Below are 27,127 nucleotides of genomic sequence, written 5' to 3'. Positions count from 1 at the left end.
CTAGCGACTTTCATGTTGTTTGTCACTGACAAAAGTATGAGGTCTCTAGCGACTTTCATGTTGATTGTCACTGTGACAAGATACAAAACGGGTCACAAATGAAACCTTTTGACTGTTACATAGTGTTAATTCTAAATGGGTTACTAGAGGAAAATCTGAAAATATGAGATTCGAAATTTTGTTAGTAAATACGGAGCAGATTTGAGAAAATACGTTGACGATGACGAACTATGACGATGTGGACGTTGTCGTAAACTAAATGCATCTGAATAAAATCTCATATCATTTACGTCTTGCTTTATCGTGGCGGTAAACCGTGCGTGGCGTTGACGTTCATGATAAAGTATAAAAGCTACTATTGCGGCATGAATATTAGGTAGTTTACTATAGTCAAAGAGAATTGATAGTAAGATCTAAGATAAAAAAACCGGCCAAGTGCGAGTCGGACTCGGAAGGGTTCCGTACCATTAAAATGCGTAAACTGATTTTTTCTGTTGTAATAAATATGTCATGTCCCTGGGACTCAAAACTATATCCATAGGTTTCAACTAAATTGGTGCAGACAGATAAACAGACAGAGTTACTTTCTTAGCAAGTAAATCATGTTTAGTTATTTACTTAGCTAAGAAACAGTTAGATTTGCAAACAAGTGGTTGCAAACATTGTACTTATATATCGCTCGAAAAGATGCGGCTATAACTTGGGCTTATGCTCTAGTAGATGGCGCCACTTTATGATATTTTACGAATTTACCCACTGACTTATATATTACTTCGTAAAGACGGGCCTTACGGGCACTAAGAATGTTGCCAGCCTAGCGGTGACAGTGACACCGCTGTGCACGAATGCGAGCCAAGCATGCAGTCCAACGCAATGGATGCGAGCTCATTAACTAATCGCATTGTAGCATTCCACCGAGGGACACCAAACGAGAATGTTCTGTCGGAATTACATGAACAGGCCTATTTTTACTTTTGAAGTCTTTGATGGTTACATACTCGAAAAAAGTGTCTTAAGTTGATTATCCTATACTCGCTCATATTGTAAATTATCAGTACTCAGTTCACTTTCAATTCTATTATCATGTTTTCGATTATGTAACGGCATATAACAGCCTTATCAGTACATTATTGTGGTAACTAGTACATTCATGAAGTACCCGATCTAAAAGAGGATAAATATTTATAGTTTATCTAAATTACCAATGATCAAGTTTTTCTTCAGACCAAGATAACTCTGCAGTCAACGTAAACTTCCTATGAATATATAAAGATTATAGTAGCACTTCCACACTTAAGTCACTTCAAAGTAAATAAATAATAAATAAATAAATAAATATTATAGGACATTATTACACAAATTGACTAAGTCCCACAGTAAGCTCAATAAGGCTTGTGTTGAGGGTACTTTAGACAACGATATATATAATATATAAATATTTATAAATACTTAAATACATAGAAAACACCCATGACTCAGGAACAAATATCCATGCTCATCACACGAATAAATGCCCTTACCAGGATTTGAACCCGGGACCATCAGCTTCGTAGGCAGGGTTCCACTAGGCCAAACCGGTCATCAAAAAAAAAAAGTAAATGCAAAGTTAGCCAAGACAGATTTAAAAACTTTTTCCTATTGGTTTTATTTTAAAGACCAGCGCTGGCTTTATAGCTAGCATTATATTTGGTGATGCGCACTTAATGATTTCTTCTTTGCTGTTGTTGTCCGTAATGTTCGAACATGTTTTGTGATTGTCATGAATAATAATATTTTATCTTGAATAGAGCAGATGAACTGTAAATGCATTGCATATTTTAAAATTAACAATGTTTTTATTTACAGGAACAAGAAATTAATGATCTGAGGAGAATGTCTTTTCTATTGAGTTTCTCTTTACTGCAATTAATAAATACATATTTTTATTGAATACTTAAATCATCAACTAATTATTTTCTGCTCACAACATTTTCTGCCAATCATAGATAATCTTGATGTGGCCAATGATGATCCCTATGATAGTTCTAAGTTTTTTTTTCATACCAATTTTTAAGTAATACTAATTTTAATCATTTAAATCACCACACCCACCCTCCCCACCCCTCATGCAGCCCACGGAGGTCTTTTAGAATAAGATAGTAGTTTACTTATATACTATTGTTTTGTGTGTATTTGTTTCTAATTGTATGTCACTTTTTGTTGTACCTACTGTAAAATGTATGTTTCAATAAATGATTAAAATTAGTATTAAATTACAATTAAAAAAAAAAAAAATTAGGTTGAATTTTTTTTTATTGGTTTAGTCTAAAGAGTTTAAAAATATATCTCCTTCCAAGGTAAAAGCCACAAAAAAACTAAAGCCTTATGAGCAATTTGTCATTATAAAGTTGTTAAATTCCCTGACAAAGCGATGGCACTTGACCTACGCCTATTTCTCTTCAATACAAATAGGGTGTCCATGTATCCAGTGGTTATTGAAATTTAGATGGTTATGTAAATTACATGAGATCTCACATATTGAAATATTTTTCAACTCCTGATCATCGATTAAATTTCATCATGTATATTGCCCAGAGTAGGGAACTATCTATTCACCAAATTTTATTGAAATCTTACGAAACAAGAATTCGACTGGACAATAACAAAATTGACTCAAAACTGATAAGAAACTAAATATTTCTTTTTTTTTAAATTAATAATGTCGAGGATATTAAACTGGTCTAATAACTATTACGCACGTAAAAATACGTAATCTTAAATATTGACCAACGGAACACATCGAAATGTAAATCGAAACACTATTTTGTTTTACAAATTACGGCGCAAAACCGGAAGATATTTAAAACTATTTTTAACCACGCCGCGTGAATGAAAAGCAGCGTCGTGTGGCATTACATCTCATATATATCTACACAACTTACCGAATAAAAACACGCGAGTTATCACCGACAACAAAAAGTGTTCTCTTCACAGTTTTATCACTTAAAACACTAAGTAAAACGTGGTAGGAAGCGAGTTTGGCACTGTAAGAGGTATTACGGAATTTATTTACGTAAATTCGGGTGCGGGATACATGACTTCGCGGGTAGAATATCCAAATGAAAATAGTTTTTATAGGTTAGCAAACGTCAAACTGGTTTTACTTGAAGGTCACCTTGATGTGACAGCGTTGGGACGTTTTTTCAAACCCTTTAACTTAACGTATATGTTTTTTTTTTTTAAATACTGCGCAAGTTCTTAAACACGGCGTATGTAGAATCTGTGCGGAAAAAGAAGAGTCGTGGAATGTATGGGACCCAATACATTCCACGGCTCTTCTCTTTCCGAACAGAGTCTATCTAGGAAACTGGAGCAAGTAAAGAGGCAGACTACATTTGATCAGTTACTAGCCGGTGCATGTGCATGATATAAATAAATGGATCAAACAAACACAACATACATTGTACTGGCCTGCCAGACGGAAAATCAACTATTGATAAATCTTCTACGTACTAACATTACCCAAAAAGGAGATATGACGGAAAGACTTGGACACCTTCATTAAGACTTGGCCAGAGGAATTGTTAACGCGGTTATCACTGATGCGGATATGTACACCGCACCAGTGTGTGAGCGAGACCGTGCTATACACATGTATAGCGATGGCCCGCTCACACACTGGAGTAGCGGGCGGATCCATATCCTCTGTGAAGACCGCCTAAATTAAGAATCGTAGAGGTTAAGGGGAGAAGACTTTATACCAGCCGTGGGCACTTACATCGGCAAAAAAAGTGAGACTTAAATTAGTAACAGACGGGTGTCCCGTGTACCGGACCACGGCCTTGGTACGATCCGAGGCCTGTTCAATCGGGTGGAAGGTGATTCACCGTACGTCCATAAAGAACGCAGCTATGAGTGAAAGTGAGAAAAAGATAAGTGGTCCGAACCGGACCAAGGTCGCGGTCCGGTTCTCCCGTCTGTTAGCATTATAAAGATAGAGACAGTAAATTATGAAATAAAAACGAAAATTCAACAATAACATACTTTAATAACATTTGACGCTGTACAAATTGTTCTTAATAACAAAACAAATAGTGAATACTGGTAACTTGAAGGCACTTTCACATAAAATCTCGAAACCTTAATATCTTAAATTAAATCTCGACTTTTTACAATAACAATACCAAACTTTAAATAAAACATACAGAATTAAATATGTCTCAATACTTACAACATATTGTCTAGATACTCTGATTTTATCACATTATTTTTTATTAGTAATAAAAATCTCTACACCTTGGGGAATACAAATAGATACTCATCATAAAGGGCGAACGTATTGTTAGGTTATAATATTCAGTAGTAAAGTTAAAAAAAAACGACAAATCTCTTGTTTATCTCAAATTAAATATAACACTGTAACGTATTTGACGTAGATTTTGAACAGAAGACAAATATATGTCTAGGCCTAAAAGGGCCTCTGTGGGACGACATTAACTTCAGTTTCCCATTATTCATAAAAAAAATATTAATTTAAAATATCAGAATCTAGGCTCAAAGGTGGGCTGGCGTCAAAGTCTTCCGCAAAATGATCGACACTTTCATCCAAATTTTCACTAGAAAAATTCAATTTCACAGGATTCACATTTTTCACAAACGTTCTGTTCACTGTCACTGGGCTGGCAACATTTTGTAAGCCGGGACTTTCCAATTTTGAACTTTCTAAATTTGAAATTAACGGACTTTTGTATGTCGCAGAGGCGTTTTTCGATTTGTTTATAAGGTGTATAGAGCTCAAAGGAGGCGGCTCGCCATAGTTCAATCTTATTTTTTCAATTTTCTCGTTTACTTTCTTCTTCCTAAGCAACAGTCGTGGCGAAATTTCTTGCGAATTGAAACTGGACTCAAAATCCAAGCCGGTAAGATTTAAATTTGTATCACAATTTCTCAACGGTGACACCATATTTTTAGGTAAGTTATAGTCAAATCTATATGGCGATACATTTTCACTGTCTCTCCTTTTGAAAATGGAATAATTGTTTTTTAAAATAAGACAATCCTCACAGAATTTGTCTTTAACTTTTGACAGTTTGCTTGTCAGTTCATTCGTGATTTCCAATGCCTTTTTGCTCTTAGGCGTTTTAGTGAAATAGGTAAACTCTGTCACCCTATACTGCGGTATACTTTTCCTGGTGTTGCCAGCTCTTTTCTGTAAATTAACGCAAGTAATAATCTGTCCGGTATCTAGAACATTTTCGAACCCGAATTTTTTTAATCCACCCCAGGAATTGACACAGATAATATTCTTGTCGGCATCCGCTAGGTAGACATTTTGGAAGCTTTGCTCCTTAAAGTCTTTAGTCGATGGTTCAATGCAGAATATCATGCCGACAGTGTCTATTTCGTTATTATCAGTGGGCATTGCAGGATTTTGAGATATTTCTTTAATTTCATAGCACTTTCTTTGTAAAGTGTTTGTGTATAGTTTAAATTTGTAGATTTTCTGTTTGTATGGGTTGAAAATTGTCTGTCTCCCCGCGGATAGCTGAATTTCGGAATTCCTGTAACAAATAAGTAACATTTTAGGAACAAGAAATAGGAACTTCACAGAACGATAAATGGCATTTGTTTAGTTTAGTTCAAAACTCGAAATTATTCTCCTACCTTATCCCAGTAGGAATGACGTTCAGGATCTCGATCCAGGCACCCTCGGTCACCAGTTCCAGGACGGCAGCTGATGGTTTCCAAATGGACAAGTAGCCTGAAACCAGGAAATTATTGTCTTAATTCATTTTTTTTTTCTTTTATTCAGAAACAAACAGTCATTTCAATAACATTGAACAGTAGATTAAGCAGCAGTAAATTGACCTATAGTTTCCTTAATTTACATATCAAAATACGAAGCTAATGCACTTTTTGAATACAAAAATATCGTATATAAATGCAAACAATTTTTACAATACTTTAAACAAATATCTAACAGCTTGCCTATATACAGTACAAGTTGATTAACACCTAAAAATAAAAGTGAACATCAAAGTCATGTGAAATTTAAGCTAAATAACAACCAAAGATGCATATATCTCAATTATTAGAAAAAATATGCTTATTTAGGTATTTCATAAAGATAGATAATGGGTATGTCCTTATACTACGTCCAAAAGAGAGGTATGGGGACTATGTCATCTCGCTTTGTGTGGTAGGGCAAAGTACAGCGGATGTCATTCCAGATCTAGAGCAGAGCCCAACTGGGGAAGTACCTCCACCTTACAGAAAACCGCAGCCAAATAACACTAGACCCTACTCATAGTGTTGTGTTCCTGCCGGTGAGTAAGGTTACCAGAGCGCAACGCGCATGTAACACCTCTGGAGTCAGGCGTCCATAGGCTACGGAGACTGCTTACCATCAGGCGGGCCGTATGATTCTTTGTAAGGTCCGACCGAGATCTCGGTCTCGGTCTCGGTCTCGGCATTCTCGGCCAAAAATCGAGCCGAGATCTCGGTCTCGGTTCTCGGCCAAAATTGGCCGAGATTCCTGCCGAGACCGAGACTAGGCAATGAGCTAGCCATTGGTGAATTTGAATTTACCGCCTACGAGCGTCCGTTTCTAAGCCACCCGTTGGTTGCATCGCCCGGTTAGTGAGACTTTTTTGGTGATTGTGATTGGTTTCGTACCTACATTTTAGGCCAATTACTTATCAAATACTACCTGATGGAATCGGACAGGCGCGGTTGCAAGTAATGACTTGTTCATTTGGTTCTTTTCGTTTTGAGGTTGTTGTTAATGCGGAAGAGATAATAAATGAGTGTATATTGTTATCGAGGTGTAACTTAAATTAACTTGATGTGAGTGGAAGATGACACTGGATATTTTGATACTTAATATATTTGTGTTTACGGGAAAAAGCATAGCAGTAGGTGAGTACAATACGATACCGGTGGCGGATTACTGTTGTGGAAAAATTAGACATAATTTCGTGCGAACTTTGCGAATGCTATTCAATACAATTTTGACGAAACTCGCGGTGTGGTTATTGGGTCATAGGTTGGTTTTCATTTGATGTGGCTCATGTGGCCAGCGAACAACTTTTTAGTAAGGCTGGCCAGTTAACGGACCGTAACGCTGAAAAATTACCTTTTTTGGGTTATAATATAGAACTGTTTCATTTTAATCATTGTTATTGTACCTCTATTTGTGCACATCCGTACTTAAAAACCCGGCAAAGTGCGTGTCGGACCACGCATAATGGAAGGTTCCCTACCTTCATACAATACAAAAAGCCGTACAAGCAAAAGAGCGTATTTTAGTGGCACTTACGTCGCGTCGTTTTAATCAGAAGATCAGATAATTAAGCTTTTATTATTTAAATATTTTCCGATTTGTTGCTCTCCCGGTTAAAAAGTTAGAGGGGAGGGGACACAATTATTGGCTTTCGGAGTGATTATTTCCAAAATATTTAATCAAAAAACGTTTTTAGCAATGAATTGTTATTTTTAAAGACCTATCTAATTATGTGCCACATGTTACTTTTAGTTACATGTATGAGTGCCCCCTTGAATTTTTTTTTCTAAAGTACTAAGTAGCGATTCACATAATACACCTACGTTCCAATTTCGTAATAAAATATATCGTATAGTTTTCGAGTAAAATGACATACGGACAAACAGACGGACGTGACGAAACTATAAGGGTTTCGTTTTTACGGAAGCCCAAAAATACTATTTAATAGCGCTAAGAATTGATTATGATAACTTTTTTCTGATAAGTCGTCGAATTTCGACTATTGAAACATTTTTAGTGCAAAATTCGTATTTTTTCTTCTATTTTATAAATTCTCGGTCTCGGTCTCGGTCTCGGCCGAGAATGCCATTGAATCTCGGTCTCGGTCTCGTTCTCGGCCGAAACCCAAAAAGCGTTCTCGGTCGGACCTTAATTCTTTGCCACTGAAATAGTATAAAAAATAATTACCTTTAGTAATGTCAACTTTCCCCGCCTTTTCCACCATACCAGCCACCCTCACTTTTAGCAGCGGCACCACATTCCTGTCGGTCTTCAAGCCATGCTTGTCTAACTTCTGTTGGAACTTCGCTCTCACTCGCTCTATTAGCTTCTCTCTCTGTCTCGCGTTGTGGTCTTCTAGCAGGCGGTTTTGAGATTTCGTTAGGTGTGACTGAAAAAAAAGTGTGGCTTTAGATTAGATAATAACAATAATAAATAATAAGATACTTTATTGCACACTACAAAATAAAAGGTACAGAAAAATCATTGGATCTAACAGTGTAGGTAACAACAGGCGGACTTATCGCTAAACAGCGATCTCTTCCAGATTAGCTAAAATCTAGTATCTTGTTAGTTTTTCATTCGTTGTATGGCATTTTTATTATCTGATATAAATGAATTTTATTATATTTAATAAAACATAAAATAACGAATCGTGTCTCCGAGTTTATCAGTTGAACGAAAGAGAATTGAGTATAGAGGCGTATTGTCAAACTAAATTTTGTATTCAATTAAATTTACTGCCATCTTTCGGCACAGTACTAAAACTCTTAGAATGACATATGGCTATTTAGCCCATGTTCTTTCACTGGTATGTGTTAAATATCAAACGGTGTCGCCATCTACTCGAGCATAGGACAACGGTATATCGCCATCTATCGAGCATTTTTTTTTTTTTATACTACGTCGGTGGCAAACAAGCATACGGCCCGCCTGATGGTAAGCAGTCTCCGTAGCCTATGTACGCCTGCAACTCCAGAGGAGTTACATGCGCGTTGCCGACCCTAAACCCGCCCCCCTCCCTCGTTGAGCTCTGGCAACCTTACTTACCGGCAGGAACACAACACTATGAGTAGGGTCTAGTGTTATTTGGCTGCGGTTTTCTGTAAGGTGGAGGTACTTCCCCAGTTGGGCTCTGCTCTAGATCTGGAATGACATCCACTGGCTGTGCCCTACCACACAAAGCGAGATGAAATTCACAATGCCCATACCTCTCTTTTGGACGTAGTTTAAGGACGTACCCGGGTCCGAACATAAATGCCGGGTCCGGGGCATAAATTTTTCTTGATTTTTGGAGGCACGTTTTTATCTTGGACTTTATTTATCTTATACAGAGTTATAAATATCTTTGGCAGAACGAACTGTCTTATTACAAGCTTTTATTTATCTTGCCCTATTAGTATGTATGTTAATTTGTTAGTGTGCGTCAAATTTGCGAAACTAAATTCCCCTAAACCCACTTCCCGTGTTCCGGTTCGGCTGAAATTTTGCATACATCTGTAAATCGGATGACAATGCATTATTATGATGACATGGAGCTGATCTGATGATGGAGACGGAGGTGGCCATGGGAAATCTGTGATAAAACAACGCAAACTAATTGTGTTTGGGGTTTTTGGAATTGTCTTGATGAGTATTAGTTGCCTGTGGAAAGAAAAGTACAGTCAGCGATAAAAGCTCGTACCAAAAATGAAAATTTTGACAAAAACTTTGATTAATGTCTGACATATACAACGCAGCTAAAATATCATTTACAGTACATATGGGGCTACTTTATAGCACTAGTGCGAGAAGTAGCATATTACGTTACTGTGTCGAACATTTAAAGGGCCATATGTACTGTAAAACGTTGTACGATACATGTGCGAATAGGTAATTCGCAACTCGTGTCGATTTAAAACACTCCCTTCGGTCGTGTTTTAATTTATCGCCACTCGTTTCGAATTTCCTATTTTTCGCACTTGTATCGTAATGTACTATTACAGTCCATATGCCCGCCATACGGTAACTAGCACTATACGCGCGTATGTCGAAAATTTAAAGGGCCATATGTACTGTAAAACGTTGTACAATACACGTGCGAAAAGGTAATTCGCACGAATTTCCTACTTTTCGCACTTGTATCGTAATTTACTATAATGTACGCTCCAACTTCTAATAGAAGCTTTTTCTTTTGTGCGCATTGATTTAGTCAACGGTGAATTTCAACAGAAGTTAAATCAAATTCATGTTTCCATTCATCGGCTCACTTTGTTTTTCGCCTACTATTCGTGCACGACTGTCACGCAACCTAGCATCCGCAAATCTAGGGGAAAACATTTTTTTTTTTTATACTACGTCGGTGGCAAACAAGCATACGGCCCGCCTGATGGTAAACAGTCTCCGTAGCCTATGTACGCCTGCAACTCCAGAGTTACATGCGCGTTGCCGACCCTAAACCCGCCCCCCCTCGTTGAGCACTGGCAACCATTCACTACATCTTATAAAACTACTCCAAAACTAAATAAAAATGTCATCTATCAATAGATTCTTGAGGAAGGTGAAGGTATATAACTTGTTAAGATTTTGTGCAAATAACACTTGACCCTACTCATAGTGTTGTGTTCCTGTCGGTGAGTAAGGTTGCCAGAGCTCAACGAGGGGGGTGGGGTTAGGGTCGGCAACGCGCATGTAACTCCTCTGGAGTTGCAGGTGTACATAGGCTACGGAGACTGCTTACCATCAGGCAGGCCGTATGCTTGTTTGCCACCGACGTAGTATAAAAAATTGGTTGAAATATGACGATGTTGCCGAAATCTTAACTCGTAGAAAAATACCACATAATATGTGACATTTGCAAAGCTATTTACACGGATACAGTATTAATAATTATCAAATAAAATACTTTACAGTACATATGGTGCTACTTTACCGCACTAGTGCGAAAATTAGCATATTACGTTACTGTGTCGAACATTTAAAGGGCCATATGTACTGTAAAACGTTGTACGATACATGTGCGAATAGGTAATTCGCAACTCGTGTCAATTTAAAACACTCCCTTCGGTCGTGTTTTAATTGATCGCCACTCGATTAGAATTTCCTATTTTTCGCACTTGTATCGTAATGTACTATTAGTTATATTAAGCATTTCATACAGATTACAATGGTCATATTTCAGGAGTAATCGTAAATTAAAGTTTCATTTCGAGCCATATAACTTGTACGAAATGTTAAAGACGCTATCCTCGGTTAGTTCCAATTTTCACCACCGCATGCGCTGCGATCGCTTTACTTACCCCAACCATGCATTTCGAACGTAGCCAATACAAACTTTTACCCCCTTATTCATAAACGTGTACTAAACTTACCATTCCGCTGATCATCGTTTGTCCCTTTCCGACGTATTGGTATGATGGAAAGGGACAAACGATGATCAGCGGCATCGTAACTTTAGTACACGTTTATGAATAAGGGGGTTAGAGTTTACCCTGTACTTATTTTTGGATTACTTACTCTATATTCATCAGGATCTTTGCTTCTTTTCATATTTCTGCATATTTGCGAGCCGCTATCCATGCAACCCGCGTCATTCGAATAGCCTTCGGAATCTTGAGATTCCTGCAAATAATATGATTTGGTATTTAACGTACTACGCCGACGAAGGAGTTGCAGGCGTCCATAGGCTACGGTGACTGCTTACCATCAGGCGGGCCGTATGCTTGTTTGCCACCGACGTGATATAAAAAAAAAACGAAGTCACAGGTCCGCACAGAACGAGTTGCCTCGCGAGGAAATTGCCGCGCGAAGTAGCTCGGTCTGTGGAGACGTGACACGCCCGAGGCATAGAAAAATAAGTAAGCATAGCCACATAGTACTCCCTCCATACATCAGTTCAGTCTTATCAAATCGCTTATTATTTGACCGGTCTGGCCTCGTGGGTAGTGACCCTGCCTATGAAGCCGAAGGTCCTGGGTTCGAATCCCGGTAAGGGCATTTATTTGTGTGATGAGCACAAATATTTGTTCCTGAGTCATGGGTGTTTTATATGTATTATATACAGTGATCGTAACTTTTCCAGCAATTTTGGTGCAGCATAGTAAAAATTAGGAATATTATTCAATTTGTTCCTAGGGATCAGTTAAGGTTAATATTACAGTTATTAACTCTAATTAACTATTCCAGCTAGAGCTGTTAACGAACAATGCTGCACCAAAATTGCTTGAAAAGTTACGATCACTGATTATATATTATACTGTTGGCTGAGTACCCACAACACACCTTTTTGAGCTTACTGTGGGGCTTTGTCAATGTGTGTAAGAATGTCCAATATTTATTTATATTACCTAAAAATTACTGAGCATTAGATTTTTTGTTCGTCGCGACATCTATTGTCAAGTAGCTACTGATCCGCTACTTGACGAGTTGACGCTAGATGTCGACTACGAAAATAATAAGCGTTTTGGTAAGAAAACTGATGTATGGAGTCAGCACTATATGCTTACATATTTCTCTATGCCCGAGGCATTGTGGCCGCGAGTGCGTTTGCTTCGCCCGAGGCACGTCTACACCGAGCGCGGCAATTTCCTCGCGAGGCGACTAGTTCCGTGTAGATTCGCCTAATTACGTGTGTTTACCTGATCAGACATCTCCTTCTCCAATTCTTCATATAGCTTCTCCATAAGAATTTGCCGCTCTGACTCGTATTTCATTTGCCGGATTTGTTCTAATCTTTCCGATAGTGTTACTGTAATATAATAAAAAATAAGTGTCATTTTCAAGTCGTAAGTCGTGAATCTAAGACATGATTTCATGATTATAATTTAGAAATTAATTTAAAACATTGTAAATTATCCGACTATGGAATTCTCTGCCTATAGACTTAAGGCGCGCTCAATGTCCTAATTCTTTCAAGAGACTCATTAAACTTCACTTTTTACCTGCTCCGTAATACTTTTATCTGCTACCTTTTCCATACTTATGGCTGGCATTTATTATATATATATATTGTTTAGTTTTGTGTTTATTCTGTGCTAGACTTCTTTTATTGCATCTGGAACACCTACTGACATAACATATATATATATATATTTTAATTCCGCTACCTAAAGGTTGTCTGGAAGAGATCGCTTTTTAGCGATAAGACCGCCTGTTGTTTACCTCTTCTTTATGTGTTGTATTATTTGTACTGTTTCTGTATTGAGGTGTGCAATAAAGTATATTTGTATTGTATTATATCACTTAAATACATATTTCCATTTTCCAGATACAACTGTGTTGCGATGATCTGTCCGCGCTGCTAATATCTTACCCATACTCCCATCATCCATTTTCTCAACATACAGCGGAGAATATATTCTCGCCACCCCTGTGGCTGTCATTTTACCCCCGTCTTGTTTAGTAGCACCTATAGTACACATTTCGCAAATTGCGGGCATCTTTCTCTGGAGTCTTCATTGGAGTACAAGAGAGAGATCCCAGCGATTTGAGAATTTCGGGTTTCGCAGTAGGCCCTCTGAGGTAGCTTGACCTCGGGGAATCTTGACACCTCTCCATTTCAATGAAGAAAGCTCCTTAACCGGTATCTAGACGGTCGCAAGTTCGACGCTTGAGACACTTTTTTTTGTTACAATAGGGTTGTTTCCATCTACAAATCTTAGGGCAGAATTGTATCCCAATAAATTAATTTGGATTATAAGAACATGTTAAATTACTTTTAGGGGACCTGTAATGACCATATTTTTGTAAATATTGAATTTAAAATATCTTTTGGCACATGTCACGTGACCAAACTCGAAACGTCTTTGAAGATTCTGATGACGTCACAACTCTCGGATTGACACTGTTGACAGTTAGGCGATAAACAACAAATGACAAATGTCAGTGGACAGTTCGTATCTTCTACGTGGGTATGTAGTTATGTGTCAAACCGTAAACTGTGACGTCACACAATTTTCAAAGAGCGTTTTGGGCGCGAAAGCATCTGTAAAATATATTTTGTTAATTTAACATATTTAAAGCAGTTTTTAGTACAACAGTTTAATTTTAGGGCAACTTTTAGTTAATATAGAACGCAATACAAGCGTTTTTCAAAAATTGGAAACAACCCGGCAAAATGCCGGGACAACGCGAGGAAGAAGAGAAGAGGAAACAACCCTATTGAAATATCTTACCCGTGCTCCCATCATCCATTTTCTCAACGTACAGCGGAGGATACACCCTCGTCACAACCACCCTGGTGGACATTTTACCCCCATCTGGTTTAGCTGCACCTAGAGGGCAAAAAAAACGAATTTATTCCAAAAAAAAAAAACCATAATACATGAGAACACTAACTAAACAAACAAGTACCTATTCATTGGAAAGGGACGGGTAGTCTATCACACGCGCGAATACTGTCGCGGCGCTCTCGTGCTAAGCATACTGGTCACGAGGTGGCAGACCATCCAACGGCCATGGTGGAATGTCCTCGATCGCATGGCGCCCTCATGAACGGCAAAGAAGGCGAGACGCCGGAGTGGGTTTAGTGGGTAGGGCTACCCTGCCTCCCGCTAGGAGAGGGGACAGGAGCGGTGAGTCCCCCCTCCCCCTCCCACCACCAATGCCTTCCCACGTCCGGGGGGACAACGCACACGGATAAAAACTAGTGATTGTTCCAAACCGGATTTTTCCCGAAACATGATATTTATGCCGAAACCTGTCGAAACTGAAACTTCGGTCGAACACTACTAAAAACAGTGCTGTGCACCTAAAGAACATTGGATGAGGTCCGTGTTGTCCCTGTCCCAGTCCCAGTTAGGGCAGCCAGCGAGCTCGACGGGTGCTGTTTCCGTGTGGTTTTAGACGGACAATGTGTACTGAAAACGCTAAACGCTTCGCTCGCGATTCACTCTTGCTCGGTCAAACAGCTTACCTAGAGAACCCTGGATGAGGTAGGCGCGAGGACCCAGGCGGGCGTGCCGGCGGGCTCGGCGGACATTGTGTCCATGGAGCTTAGTCCTATAAGATCCTGGAAACGCTTCGCTCGCGGCTCGCGGTCACTCAATCAAATAGAGCTTACCTAGAGAACTTTGGATGAGGTCGGTGCGACGAGCCAGGCGGGCGTGCCAGCAGGCTCGGCGGACATTGTTTCCATGGAGCTTAAGTCGAACTATAGTAGTAGTAGTAAAACTATTGTACAAAAATGAAAACAAAACAGGAAATAAAACACTTATCATTTGTACAAGGGTGAACTATCTCTTAAAGAGAGCTCTTCAAGTTAACCTTTGAGCAATTGAGGGAGAATTGCTATAGTATCCTGGAAACGCTTCGCTCGCGGTCACTCGGTCAAATAGAGCTTACTTAGAGAACTTTGAATGAGGTCGGTGCAAGGACCCAAGCGGGTAAACCAGCGGGCTCGACGGGTGCTGTTGCCGTGGAGTTTTAGACGTACTGATGTTGTGTCCTGAAAATAATACAAGTATGTTATGTACCAGTAATGAGGCCAAAAACTCTTCAGCTGTCATTTCCACTGAGGCAGTGACGAGCAAAGATTAGAGTAGACGTGCGGGAATCAACCAATGACACTGGTTGTAATCCAGCGGAGACAAGAGATGTGCTTAGGTATCTAATGCCCTTGGTTGCACCAAGCGGCAACGTTGCGTTCGCCAGATATTGGCGTGGCTATTTGTGTACTAGTGGCTAACTGATGAACAGTTGACCCTACCTATGTTTAAATCTACTGCACTTTGCAAGTGTTAAATACAAGGTGGGCAAATAATAAGTATACATTTTGTTTTTAAATTTTAACTATATTAAGTTCAAAGATTATTGAGTATTTTTTTTAAATATATTATTAAGCGTTGGCAAATACATGCGGAACATAATGTCTGACATATGTCCACCACTAACAGCAGGCACATGTGATCATCGCAATTTTCAGCTTATTTTCGCACATTTTCGGCGTTATCTTAGTAAATTTCTGTCGGATAGTCGGTTTTAACTGTTCAAATTTCATCATCTTGTTATCGTAGACACGTAATTTTAGATAGCACCACAGAAATACAGGACCTGCAAATTTTTGGAAATTTGGGTGCCAATCACTGTCATTTTTCTCGAAATTAATCGAACAAATAACGTGTTTTACCCAATATAAATATTTGAGAAAAAATTGCTTGCTGCTAGAGGTAGACATTTGGCAGAAATGATCTTCCGCATACAATAGCCATCAAAGTGTATCACTCTTATTTGCCCACCCTGAAGATATAGGCAATAACTATGACCTGTAATTTTTATTATTAATAAATTGATTATGATATGGACTACAGTCAATGCTACTGGATCGTTCCCGTACGTCTCCACTAATCTCCGCCTCAGTGGTTCACTTGAAAACCGAAATAAACAAGATCACGCAAAACTTCTTAAGGAACTTCCGTGAAATGAAGCACCATCAAAATGGCTCAAAAACCAACAGAGTTGAGAATTAGGTCATTAGATAGGTATTTCTATGTATTTCATTTCCTTTTATAGGCACCAAGCGGAATCCCAGTGCAGTGCTATTTGTATTTTAATCAAAATGTCATCACCCTTATTACCTAGGCAATAGAGTACACCGCCGGGCGAGCGCGGCGAATGGTTTGCCGCTCGCAGTGGTGCGCGAACATTTGCTAGATGAACACTCTATTGCCTAAGTAATAAGGGTATGATGTGATGATATTTTGACAAAAGTACAAATATCTCAGTTCTGCAATGGAATTCCGCTTGGTGCCCATATAACGAAATGAAGTACATTGAAATACCAATCTAATTACCTAACTCTCATTTCTGTTGGTTTTTGGTCCAGGCTCCCAGGTTAGTATTAAGTTGCCCATGGTCCTTTGGCATCCATTCTAGTTTAATGAAGGTAGGTATACGCCTTACAAGCAGACTAGCGACCCGCCCAGCTTCGCACAGGTTACGTAAAATCTTAACAAATTATACACCGAAATCACTTTATTGATAGGTGAAAACCGCATGAAAATCCGTTCAGTAGTTTTTGAGTTTATCGCGAACATACAGACAGACAGACGCTGCGAAGGCCTTTGTTTTAAATAAAAATAGTGGGGGTTTAAGGGCATATTCGGTATCGTGTTTTGGTCAGGAAAAAGTAGAAGAATATTTTCTTGACGCGAATTTTTTTGTATTCTATTTTTTGACTTAGACGACCTGCCTCATAGAAAAAATAAATTATTTCGCGTCAAAACATTTTTTCTTTTACTTTTTAGCAGAAAACGATACCGAATATGTGACATTATCTATAAAAAGGGACCCTATTGTCGATGGCGCTTACGTCGCACTGCGTACCGCGGCGTTGTTTATAATATGGGAGCATCGTTGATAATGGCGTAAGCGACAAGTAATGTCATTCAACAGATCCTTACTATTTTGTTACATTCTGTATGTAGTGATAAAGTTACAGACGGATAAAATGAAATAGTTATAAAAAATAGTTACCTCCCAGGGTGCTATGCCTTGCTCGCAGTTTAATAGCTCAGCGCCACACACTGCTATCTGTTAACAATACAATTCAGTCTTATTAAGTACAGGACCTTCTAACCCTTTGACCGCTTTATGTCATAAACACAAACATCACTCAAACGCCGAGGTCCCGGGCGCAAGGGAACTAGTGTAAATCTTACTCGAAAGTGTGAAGGTTACTTTGACAGCGTTTTACATACCTTACTCCCCACCACAATAGCACCAGTGACCACCAGTCGCACCAGCATTCGATCCAAGCAGGCCTTGACACAGTACCATCCGTCAGTGAGCAGCAATTCTACATTCTGCGAGGCTGGGTTTACGCTGAAACACAAAAATTAAACTTAATGAGATTGAAAACTGCTAGAGAATACTGGTAGAGAATGCATTAGAGCTTGTGCACAAATAGGCGGGTCCACGCAGAGCGAGCTGTTACCCTCGGTAGAGCGCGCTACCTCGGCCGAGGCACATCTACATTGGCCATTTGCCGCGCGAGGAAATTTCCTCGCGACGCTGCTCGCTCTGTGTGGACCCGCCTAATCACGCGAGGTTTTTTCGGCTACTTTTGCCCCCCCCAGATGGTGATATTTGGTGAGATTCTTGGCTACCCCTCCCTCCCCAACTGCCCACATAATCTCACGTAAAATAGACTCGCTATATTGAAATGCAAAGTGAAGATTTATGTTTAACGATATGGTAATAAGTCAGCCTTTTGTATTGTAAGGTTTCTTTTTGTGCAAAAAGGGATAAATATATATCAATAGGGATGTTTCCAATTTTTTGAAACGCTTGTATTACGTTCTATAATAACTAAAAGTTGCCCTGAAATTCAACTTTTATACTAAAAGCGGCTATAAATATGTTAAATTAACAAAATATATTTTGACAGATGCTTTCGCGCCCAAAACGCTCTTTGAAAATTGTGTGACGTCACAGTTTACGGTCTGACACATAACTACATACACACGTAGAAGATACGAACTGTCAACTGACATTTGTCATTCATCATCATTTGTTTATCGCCTAACTGTCAACAGTGTCAATCCGAGAGTTGTGACGTCATCAGAATCTTCAAAGACGTTTCGAGTTAGGTCACGTGACGTGTGCCAAAAGATATTACAGATATAAAGATATACAAAAATATGGTCATTACAGGTCCCCTAAAAGTAGCTTAACATGTTCTTATAATCCAAAATAATTTATTGGGATACAATTCTGCCCTAATATTTGTAGATGGAAACGACCCTATTGCTCACCACAGAGGGTGCTTCAGGTAAAGGGTTTCATATGACAGCTTAATGGCTTTTTTATTCAGTAATTAATAACTTTTAGTTAGTAATTTATTTATTTATTTGTGAAGCGTCCCACTTTGTCGCTTGCCATAAGGCCTTAACAGGTTATTAGTATAAAAATTCAGCAAATCTCATCCTAATGGCAAGCGCAAAGTGGGACGTTTTGCCGGCCGCGTTCACATTTAAACCTTTGGAAAAAAAAAAAACAGAAAAACAACCCACATACTAAATTAACAATTTTTAGTTTATATTTAGTTTTATCTATAATATTAAAAGGTTTTGTGACATTTATGAGCTAAAATATCAAAATATTAAAGAAATTTGCCATCGCGATAAAAAACTACATATGTATGTATGTATGTATGTAAACACTTTATTGTAAATAAGGGACAGGTAAAGAAACAATAAAAGGAAAAAATAATAATGTTGGAAATGTACATACTCGTATATATATATTTTTCGCCGTGAGCTTTGAGATAAGTTATATAACTTAATAAACAAGAAATATTCCTTAGAAATCTAATTATAGTGTGATTTAAAAAAATCGTGTAAAGGTGAATTCTACACGTTTTGTGATTTACGCTTACATGGAACTAATAAGGATCAATTTAAATTTTACAATAAAAATGTTTATATGTAATAAATACCTGGTAACACTGGCGGTGTCCACATATATAGCAGCAACACATAACACCATAGTTTTAGAAGCCACTTCATCCTTTTCCAAAATCTTCCTCAAAATTGGTCTTTGAACTTGATATAATTCTCTATCATATCTGTATTTTAGCTGCTCCAAAACATTTTTTACTGTACAAGTATTTTTCATTAAATTCGGAAATTTTACTTCATATGAAAGTAGTTTCCATATGATCAATTTTATATGATTATCTAACCAACCCTCTGGAACTATTTTCTTATTTACAGAACCAAGAAAAATCTTTTTAACATCTTCTATAGTATTTTTTTCAGAAGTGTAATCATTTCTTTTATCTTTAAATACGAAATCAAATAAATTTTCAAAGTTAAATTCTTCTATACATGGATTTATGTTTAATTTTGTATGATCCTTTTCAAGATTATGTACATCTTTCAATGTGTATTTCTTTCTTTTTTTATAATTGTCATCAAAGTTGTATGTTTTCGCTAACTTTGGTGGTACAAAAGGATTCTTAGGTTCCATTTTTTTACTTGTTCTATATGGTGTTTCAAATTTTCTTTTCTTCGCTCTGGGACAGTAAAGTATAGGACTACCAGATCTTTTAGATGTTGGTGTGCTTTTGCAGAAATCTTCTGTGTTCAATGGTTCTTGAAAATCATTTAGTATTTGTGTGTCTATAACATCATTAACAACATTTTTAGTTGCTGAGGAGTATGTTTTGTTTTCTGGAGTCCTGATTTCTTTATCTTTATATTCTAATTTGTTTTCATTTAGTGCATCTTTTAATAGGTTTTTACTTTTAACCAAAGCTTGATCAGATACTTTGAATCTCTTATTACTAGCAGTTTGAGAACTTCCGAAGTTATTTTTATGATTATTCATTGATTCATTTTTTTCATTTGCTTTTGCACTTAGTAACTCAAAAGAATCTATTGTAGGTTTACGATTGTTACTAAGCTGGCTCAAATCCATGTCTTCAAAAAGCTGTTTACATTTAGACAGTGCATTTTCTGATACAACCACTTTTTTATTACTTGCAGTTTGAAACCCTTTAAACGTAACATCTTCATGTTTTGCGCTTTTAATTGCATCATTACTATAATAATCTGTTTCTAAATTTATATTTTTAAACATTTCCTTAGTTTTTGCTAATGCTTGGGTTGAAACTGTCACTTGTTTGTTATTAGCTGTTTGAAAACCACCAAAATTATCTTCACGTACGGTCATGTTTCGATCTTTATTTAACTGACTTAAATTTAAATCTTCAAAAGATTCCTTACTTTTAGCTAGCGGTTTTTCTGATATTTTCACTTTTTTATTGCTTGCTGTTTGAAAGCCTTTGACAGGACTACTGTCTGTCGTAATATTGTCGTTCTCTTTTTCAGGATGTATATTTTTAAACATATCTTTAGCTTGTTCTGAAATTTTGACTGTTTTGTTGTTAGATGTCTGTAATCCTACAAAATTGTTTTCATGTATATCTTCTGCCAGTTTTGCTTCTTTATCCAGCTGGCTTAAGTTCATATCTTCGAATAGTCGTTTGCTTTTTGCTAGTGCTATTTCCGAAATTTGTACTTTCTTATTACTTGCAGTTTGAAACCCTTTAAAAACTGGAATACTATCTTTCGTAAAATTATCATTCTCTTTTTCAATATGTATATATTTGAACATATCTTTAGTTTTTGCCAATGTTTGTTCTGATACTTTAACTGTTTTGTTGGAACCGGTCTGAAAGCCACCGAAATTATTTTCATGCATATCTAAAACTGACTTAGGATCTTTGTCTAGCTGACTCAAATTTAGATCTTCAAACAGTTTTTTACTTTTCGCTAGCGCTCTTTCTGATATTGCTACTTTCTTATTACTCGCGGTTTGAAATCCTTTAAAAACTAGAGCATCTTTGTTGCTAGCCGTTTTGAAGCCTTTGAGTACTGGACTTGTCTTTTCTTCGTGTCGAGAATATTTTTCAACAACGTCACATTCTTCATCATCAAGATCAACATCTTGAAACATTTGCTTGCTTCTAGCTAAAGCTTCTTTTGAAATTTTGACTTCTTTATTACTTGCCGTTTGAAAACCAATAAATTTATTCGTTGAGTTTTGGTAAGGATCATCAATTAATTGAATGGTTTTGGCTTCAGTATTTATAGACGAGGTGTCGGGTATATATTTACCGTGACCATCATTGTTATTATTCAAGTTGTTGAATTCAAGATCGTAAAGCATTTGTTTACTTTTAGCTAGAGCTTTGGCAGAGATACTAATTTTCTTCTTACTTGCTGTTTGGAAACCAACAAATGAAGTGGGTGCTTCTAAAGTCTGCCCGGAGTGTTTATCAAACATAATATCGTCATCGTTAAGGTCAAATTCACTGAGTAGCTTTTTTGTTTTCTCCATAGCATTAGCAGATATGTTTATAGGTTTAGCACTAGCTGTTCGAAATCCTACAAAAGTAGGAGGTTCAGTATTAGTGTCTGTTGAACCATCAGTACATTTTGTTCGGTTTTGTAAAGCTGTTTCTGATATTCGAATTGCTTTACTATCAGGTTCTGGTATTTTTGATTCCAAATTATCAATTTTATTGTTGGTAATTTCAGAACCACAAATCTCAGTTGCTTCTTCATTTTGCACTATGTTTTCCCGTTGCGACAACCCTATATCATGAAATAACGTTTTGCTTGCTTCTATTCCTTTTTTCGAAACTACAACTGCTTTGTTACTGGCAGTATGAAAGCCTGTAAGAATTGGTGTTTCATTTTTTATACCCTTGAATTTATCTGTATTAACAATACCCGTAACTAGGTTTTTCTCGACTGCATTTTGATCGATATCAACTTTGTTTTCAATTGAATAGCATTTGATATCGATTTCTTTATAAGTGATATCTTCTAATAGTTTTTTGCTCTTTTCTAATGCTTCTTCGAAAATGACTATTCTTTTGTTATTTGCTGTCTGAAAACCTTGGAATATAGGAGGACTAGTAGACTTTTGTTTTTCCATAATATTATCTTTGAGTAAATCTTCAATACGAGTCAATTCTTCAGCGAGAAAATCTTGCGTATCTATGCCGCAGTTAAAATCATCTTCGTAATTATTGATTTGCTTCTTCTCGGTATTCAAACTAAATTTGTCTTTTTTGTCAACAGTTTTTATTACTTCTTCATCAATATCTTTAAAGATACCTTTATTTTTTTCCACGGCTTGGTCTGATACAAAAATTTCTTTATGGGAAGCTGTTTTAAAACCAATTAATTGATTAGACCGAAACTTTTCACTGTTATATCTTTCACGATCGTTATTTTTGAGTTTCTCCGAAGTGACTATCGATGGATTTGTTTGATTTGTAGTTGAATTCCTAAAATCTGTAGGCTTTTTGAATAAGTGCTCGTTTTTATCACCATCATCACTTACATTTTCAGCTGCTTTCATTGCACTGTTACAATCATTTGCTGTAGGGGCAGTTATAATATCTTGAAATATATGTTTAATTCTTGCCACAGCATCAACAGAAACATCAATGTTTTTATTACTAGCAGTTTTAAAGCCTACGAAGGTGTTATTATTAGTTTCTTCAAAAGGCATTTCGTTGTCTTCAAATTCCTGTAATATAATTTTATCGTTTATTTGCAAATCTACATCCTTCATTCCAGGCTGTTCTTCTTTATTTCTTAAGTCTATTTTAGACTTTGTTATTAAGCCACCATCATAAGAAACATTAAAATCTTGAGACTTGAGATCATCAAGGAAATTTTCCTCTGTCTCGACAATGTCAGAATTACAGCTTGCATATTCTGGATCCCCTAAATCAATATCTTGAAATACTTTTTTACACCGAGCTAATGCTTTATCTGATAGTTTGATCTTTTTATTACTGGCTGTTTTAAATCCTTCAAATTTACGTTTCGCAATACCTGTATTTGGAAGTAAAGATTCTTCAACAACATTTGAATTATGTATGTTAGGTGTTCTTGATAGACTTTTAAATTGTATGACTTGACTCATGATAATATCATTATCAATCTCTTTGTTTGGTTCTAATGCCGTCGAATTGATTGTATCACTTATGTTTCTATCAGAAAGAACACTGTTATTTAGTTTACCACATCTTGATATACTTTTGCACTGTATAATCTGACTCATAACAATTTCATCTTTAACTTCTTCGTCTCGTTCTAACGCCGGTAAAGATACATTTTCTAACGTGTCTTCTCTGCTTTCCTTAAAAACAGTGGTGTATGTAGATGGCGTTGTTATATCATTGTTTTCATCTTTTTCTACGTTGTAAGGAGTCTGATTCGTAGTTTCTTCATTTACGCTTATAACGTTATCAGTGTCAAATATTTCTACTAAATCACTCAGAGACTTTCCAGTTTCTTCATTATCGATATCGCTTAATATGTTTTTAGCTTTAGTGAATGAATCTGTATTTATTTGAATAGACTTGTTACTAGCAGTTTGAAATCCTACATACATAGTTTTATCCAATACATCTGATCTATCATAAAATGATGTTTCTAATGCACACGTTAATGGTAATTCTTGCACATTTTTGTGTAGATATTCATATTCCTCGTCACTACTAAATAGGATCTCATCCTTAATTTCTGTTTTGATTGCTGACTCTGTTTTCTTGTTTCCACTTCCCAAATTAACATTTTCGTCATTTGATTCATTTATATACTGTATATCTCTATCTACACATTTATTGCTACATGTACATATCTTTTCAACTTCTTCTTCATTAATATTTGTAGTTATACATTCAACTTTACTTAAAACTGGACTATCCCTGCCAACTAGTTCATTAAAATGATCTGGTATGGATATTTCCCTGCCTAAAATTTGGGAATTTATCATACTTTTAGCTAATTTAAGGTCTCTTTGCTCTTCTATAATGGGAATGGCAAAGTCTTCGAATTTTTCAAAAGTATACAAATCAACAACTAATGGTGGAGTAGCACTTCTTTTAATAGTATTTAATACAGGACTTGTAGATGTAGACCTTTCTGTATCAACTTCAGAGACATCAATAATTTCTAAACATTTGTTGAAGCCCTCGGTCTCTTGACTTAAGTTTAAATTAATATCATCATTTAAACCAATTGGCACATCGTTTTCGCAACATGTTACAGTGTCCATGGCACAAGTAAGATCAGAATCATCAAACATTTTACTATCTTGAGTGTTTAACTTACAAAGTTTATTAGTAATAACACTTTCGTCTTTACTAATATTAATTTTGCTTTCACATTTTTCTGTATATATTGTTTTAGATTTTAAGCTGCCATCATTAAGTTTATCATCATTATCATTGTAACTTTTTTGACAAAATGTTTTGTCAAATTCCTGAGTAACTCCTCTATGTTTGTCAATGATTTCAGCATTTTCAACAACATTGATCAATTGCGTTTCAGAGACACATTGAGTTTCAAATTTTGTGGGTAATTTTTGTGGTACCTAAAAGATGTAATTAAATTAAGTAAAATAGATAAAAGGACATGTGATTGATCTCCCGGAATATTAACTATGAACATAGTTAATATACTGTTCAATTGCCCAGTCTGTCAAGCTATACCTAAACTGTATTTCAATATAAATACTAAAGTGACAGTTGAATTGACTCATCTCTGACGACCAGTCTGGCCTAGTAGGTAGTGACCCTGCCTATGAAGCCGATGGTCCAGGGTTCAAATTCTGGTAAGGGCATTTATTCGTGTGATGAGCATGGATATTTGTTCCTGAGTCATGGGTGTTTTCTATGTATTTAAGTATTTATAAATATTTACATATTATATATATCGTTGTCTAAGTACCCTCAACACAATCCTTATTGAGCTTACTGTGGGTCAATTTGTGTAATAATGTCCTATAATTTTTTATTTTTTATTTAATCTAACTTATTCAATTGGCCTAGGGAAAGTGCAGGTCTCTTTTTCAACCCTTTTTGAAGCCAACCCTTTTTTATTATCTTGCGAATACACATTGAAAGAAAAGCACCTTGCAGATGCTACTTTGCCCATGGTTAGATTAGTTCACACTATATCACTGCTTTTTTATTATAAGTCAGGCTGTTCTCCACTATAGGTCACATTCTTCTATCTTGTGAAATTTTCTGAGCATGTGAAGGTTTGATAATTATATGGAATGTTTGTAAATAGGTACGGTTTTGATTTTTTCAAAATAGAGGGGCTATGAAAGTTGGCAAGATTTGCAGCATACAGAGCCACTAGTTTTAGTACTAATCTTGACAGTTTAGGTAGTAGATTAGCTAATCGAACTGTAATTTTAGTATATGGGATAAAAAACACAGTTAAATCCTGAGCCTCAACACAATACTTAGTGAAATTAAGTTTTACTGAGATTTAAAGTACCTACTTACCTCATAGTAAACTGGTATCTTATCAACAGGCAAGAACTCTCTCTTCTTGTACTTATTAAGTGTATTACCAACTCGCTTGCAGGCTACTGTGTCGGCATTCTGCATTGCTTTTACCTGTCTTGATACATTCGCTAACACTTCTTTGGCACATAGTTTGCTAGTTACAGTCGTACTTATGTGTTTACTTTTGTGTTCACTGCCAGCGTACAGTCCTAGGGGCTTGTTTGTTGACCGGTTCTTAAGTAAAGATTCAAAGTCACTGATATCTTGCGAGATTTCGTCCATTTTTGGCAAAGTTCAAAGTTACAAAGTATGGTTGCTTATATAGTGGATAAAATAAATATACATACATGCATTTTATTCAAAATGTCACTTTCGTTACAGTATGACTAAACTACTTTCTATTTATTCAAATATTAAGAAATAATAACTGGGAAAACTTGGATCCAGCATTGTTTTGACGTTTTGACATTTCTTGTAAAAAAAAATTAGAAGTTTGACAACAGCTCGCTAAACAACCAATAGGAGTAAAGCTTCTTTAATTTTGCTTGCTGCTGATTGGGCAAGTAGGTGTCAACATCCTTGGTACAATGCCTCAAGGGCCTATTTTAGATATAAGCTAGTTATAGTATTCATCTGTATATATCCATTATGTATATTGTTATTGTCAATAAGTAGATTTATTTAATTCCACACTCCATAGATCCCGCCATTTAGATTTATAACGTTCCTATTTATGAAAGCTGATAATGAATTGATATTCATATATTGATATTGATATTGATATTGATATTGATAGTGTAAGTTTAAATTGAAACCCACGGACAGGAACAAAGCCAAATACCACGGTTTACGTAATCGCTGTAGTACGGTGTGCCGTGACGCACAGCGGCACCATATTCATGAGTCAGTGGTAAAGGGTGAGCCAGCTAAAATCTGGAAATTTCTCAAGTCCTATGGAGTTGGTAAATCTAGCAGTACTTCAGTTCCTAATGATTTTGATATCGACCTCCTAAATTTGCACTTTTCTTCGCCTGCTCTCTTTAGCGGTCCAGTTAAGGCTGAAACTCTTACTCGTCTTTCTTCTTCTCCAACACCAGGATTTCCTCCCTTTTCTTTTACGCCGGTCACTGATAGCGATGTCGAGAAGAATATCCGGAACATCTCCTCGAATGCCGTTGGTGTCGACTGTGTGGGCCGTAACATGATCATTCCGCTTCTTGACCTTCTTGTCCCTATAATTACCAGCATCTTTAACTCTTCCATTTCTTCTTCTTCTTTCCCTAACATTTGGAAAGATGCTGATGTAATTCCCATTCCTAAAAAATCTAATCCGTCTTCTTTCCCTGACTTTAGGCCTATTTCTATCTTGCCATTTCTTTCCAAAGTCTTAGAGCGTCTAGTGCACTATCAACTTACTTCGTTTTTAAATAGAAGCTCTCTCCTTAATCCATTTCAGTCTGGTTTCAGATCTGGTTGCAGTACGGTCTCCGCTCTAGTTAAAATTACTGACGACATCCGTTCAGGAATGGATAACGGGAAGCTAACGATACTGACATTGCTTG

At 36.8% G+C, this 27,127-nt stretch overlaps 2 protein-coding genes across 5 annotated transcripts in view; both read right to left on the bottom strand.

The window, feature by feature from the left end:
• The window catches only part of LOC133533073 (glycogen [starch] synthase), a 61,832-nt gene extending 58,628 nt beyond the window's left edge, over positions 1 to 3,204 (bottom strand). For 2 of the 4 annotated variants that reach the window (XM_061872013.1, XM_061872015.1), the window contains exon 1: positions 2,922 to 3,200. The gene's annotated coding sequence lies outside the window, so the exon portion shown is untranslated. Of the gene's footprint in view, positions 1 to 2,921 lie in introns of all 4 variants that reach the window. The other 2 variants (XM_061872012.1, XM_061872014.1) reach the window with 2 other exon arrangements.
• An 803-nt stretch (positions 3,205 to 4,007) lies between these two features.
• LOC133532930 (breast cancer type 2 susceptibility protein) lies at positions 4,008 to 26,136 on the bottom strand. The gene is made up of 11 exons (XM_061871797.1): positions 25,563 to 26,136; positions 19,173 to 24,640; positions 17,434 to 17,557; positions 17,210 to 17,266; positions 15,080 to 15,182; positions 13,912 to 14,010; positions 12,376 to 12,485; positions 11,255 to 11,359; positions 7,949 to 8,150; positions 5,644 to 5,740; positions 4,008 to 5,540 (listed from the first exon to the last, which is right to left on the bottom strand). Exons 1-11 carry the CDS (start codon positions 25,845 to 25,847, stop codon positions 4,508 to 4,510), a joined length of 7,683 nt encoding a protein of 2,560 aa, XP_061727781.1. The 5' UTR covers positions 25,848 to 26,136; the 3' UTR covers positions 4,008 to 4,507.
• Positions 26,137 to 27,127: the final 991 nt, after the last annotated feature.

Source organism: Cydia pomonella, chromosome 28, assembly GCF_033807575.1.
Source record: "Cydia pomonella isolate Wapato2018A chromosome 28, ilCydPomo1, whole genome shotgun sequence".
In the NCBI taxonomy this organism is placed as follows: domain Eukaryota; kingdom Metazoa; phylum Arthropoda; class Insecta; order Lepidoptera; family Tortricidae; genus Cydia; species Cydia pomonella.
This window is presented reverse-complemented; position numbering and strand designations above follow the sequence as displayed.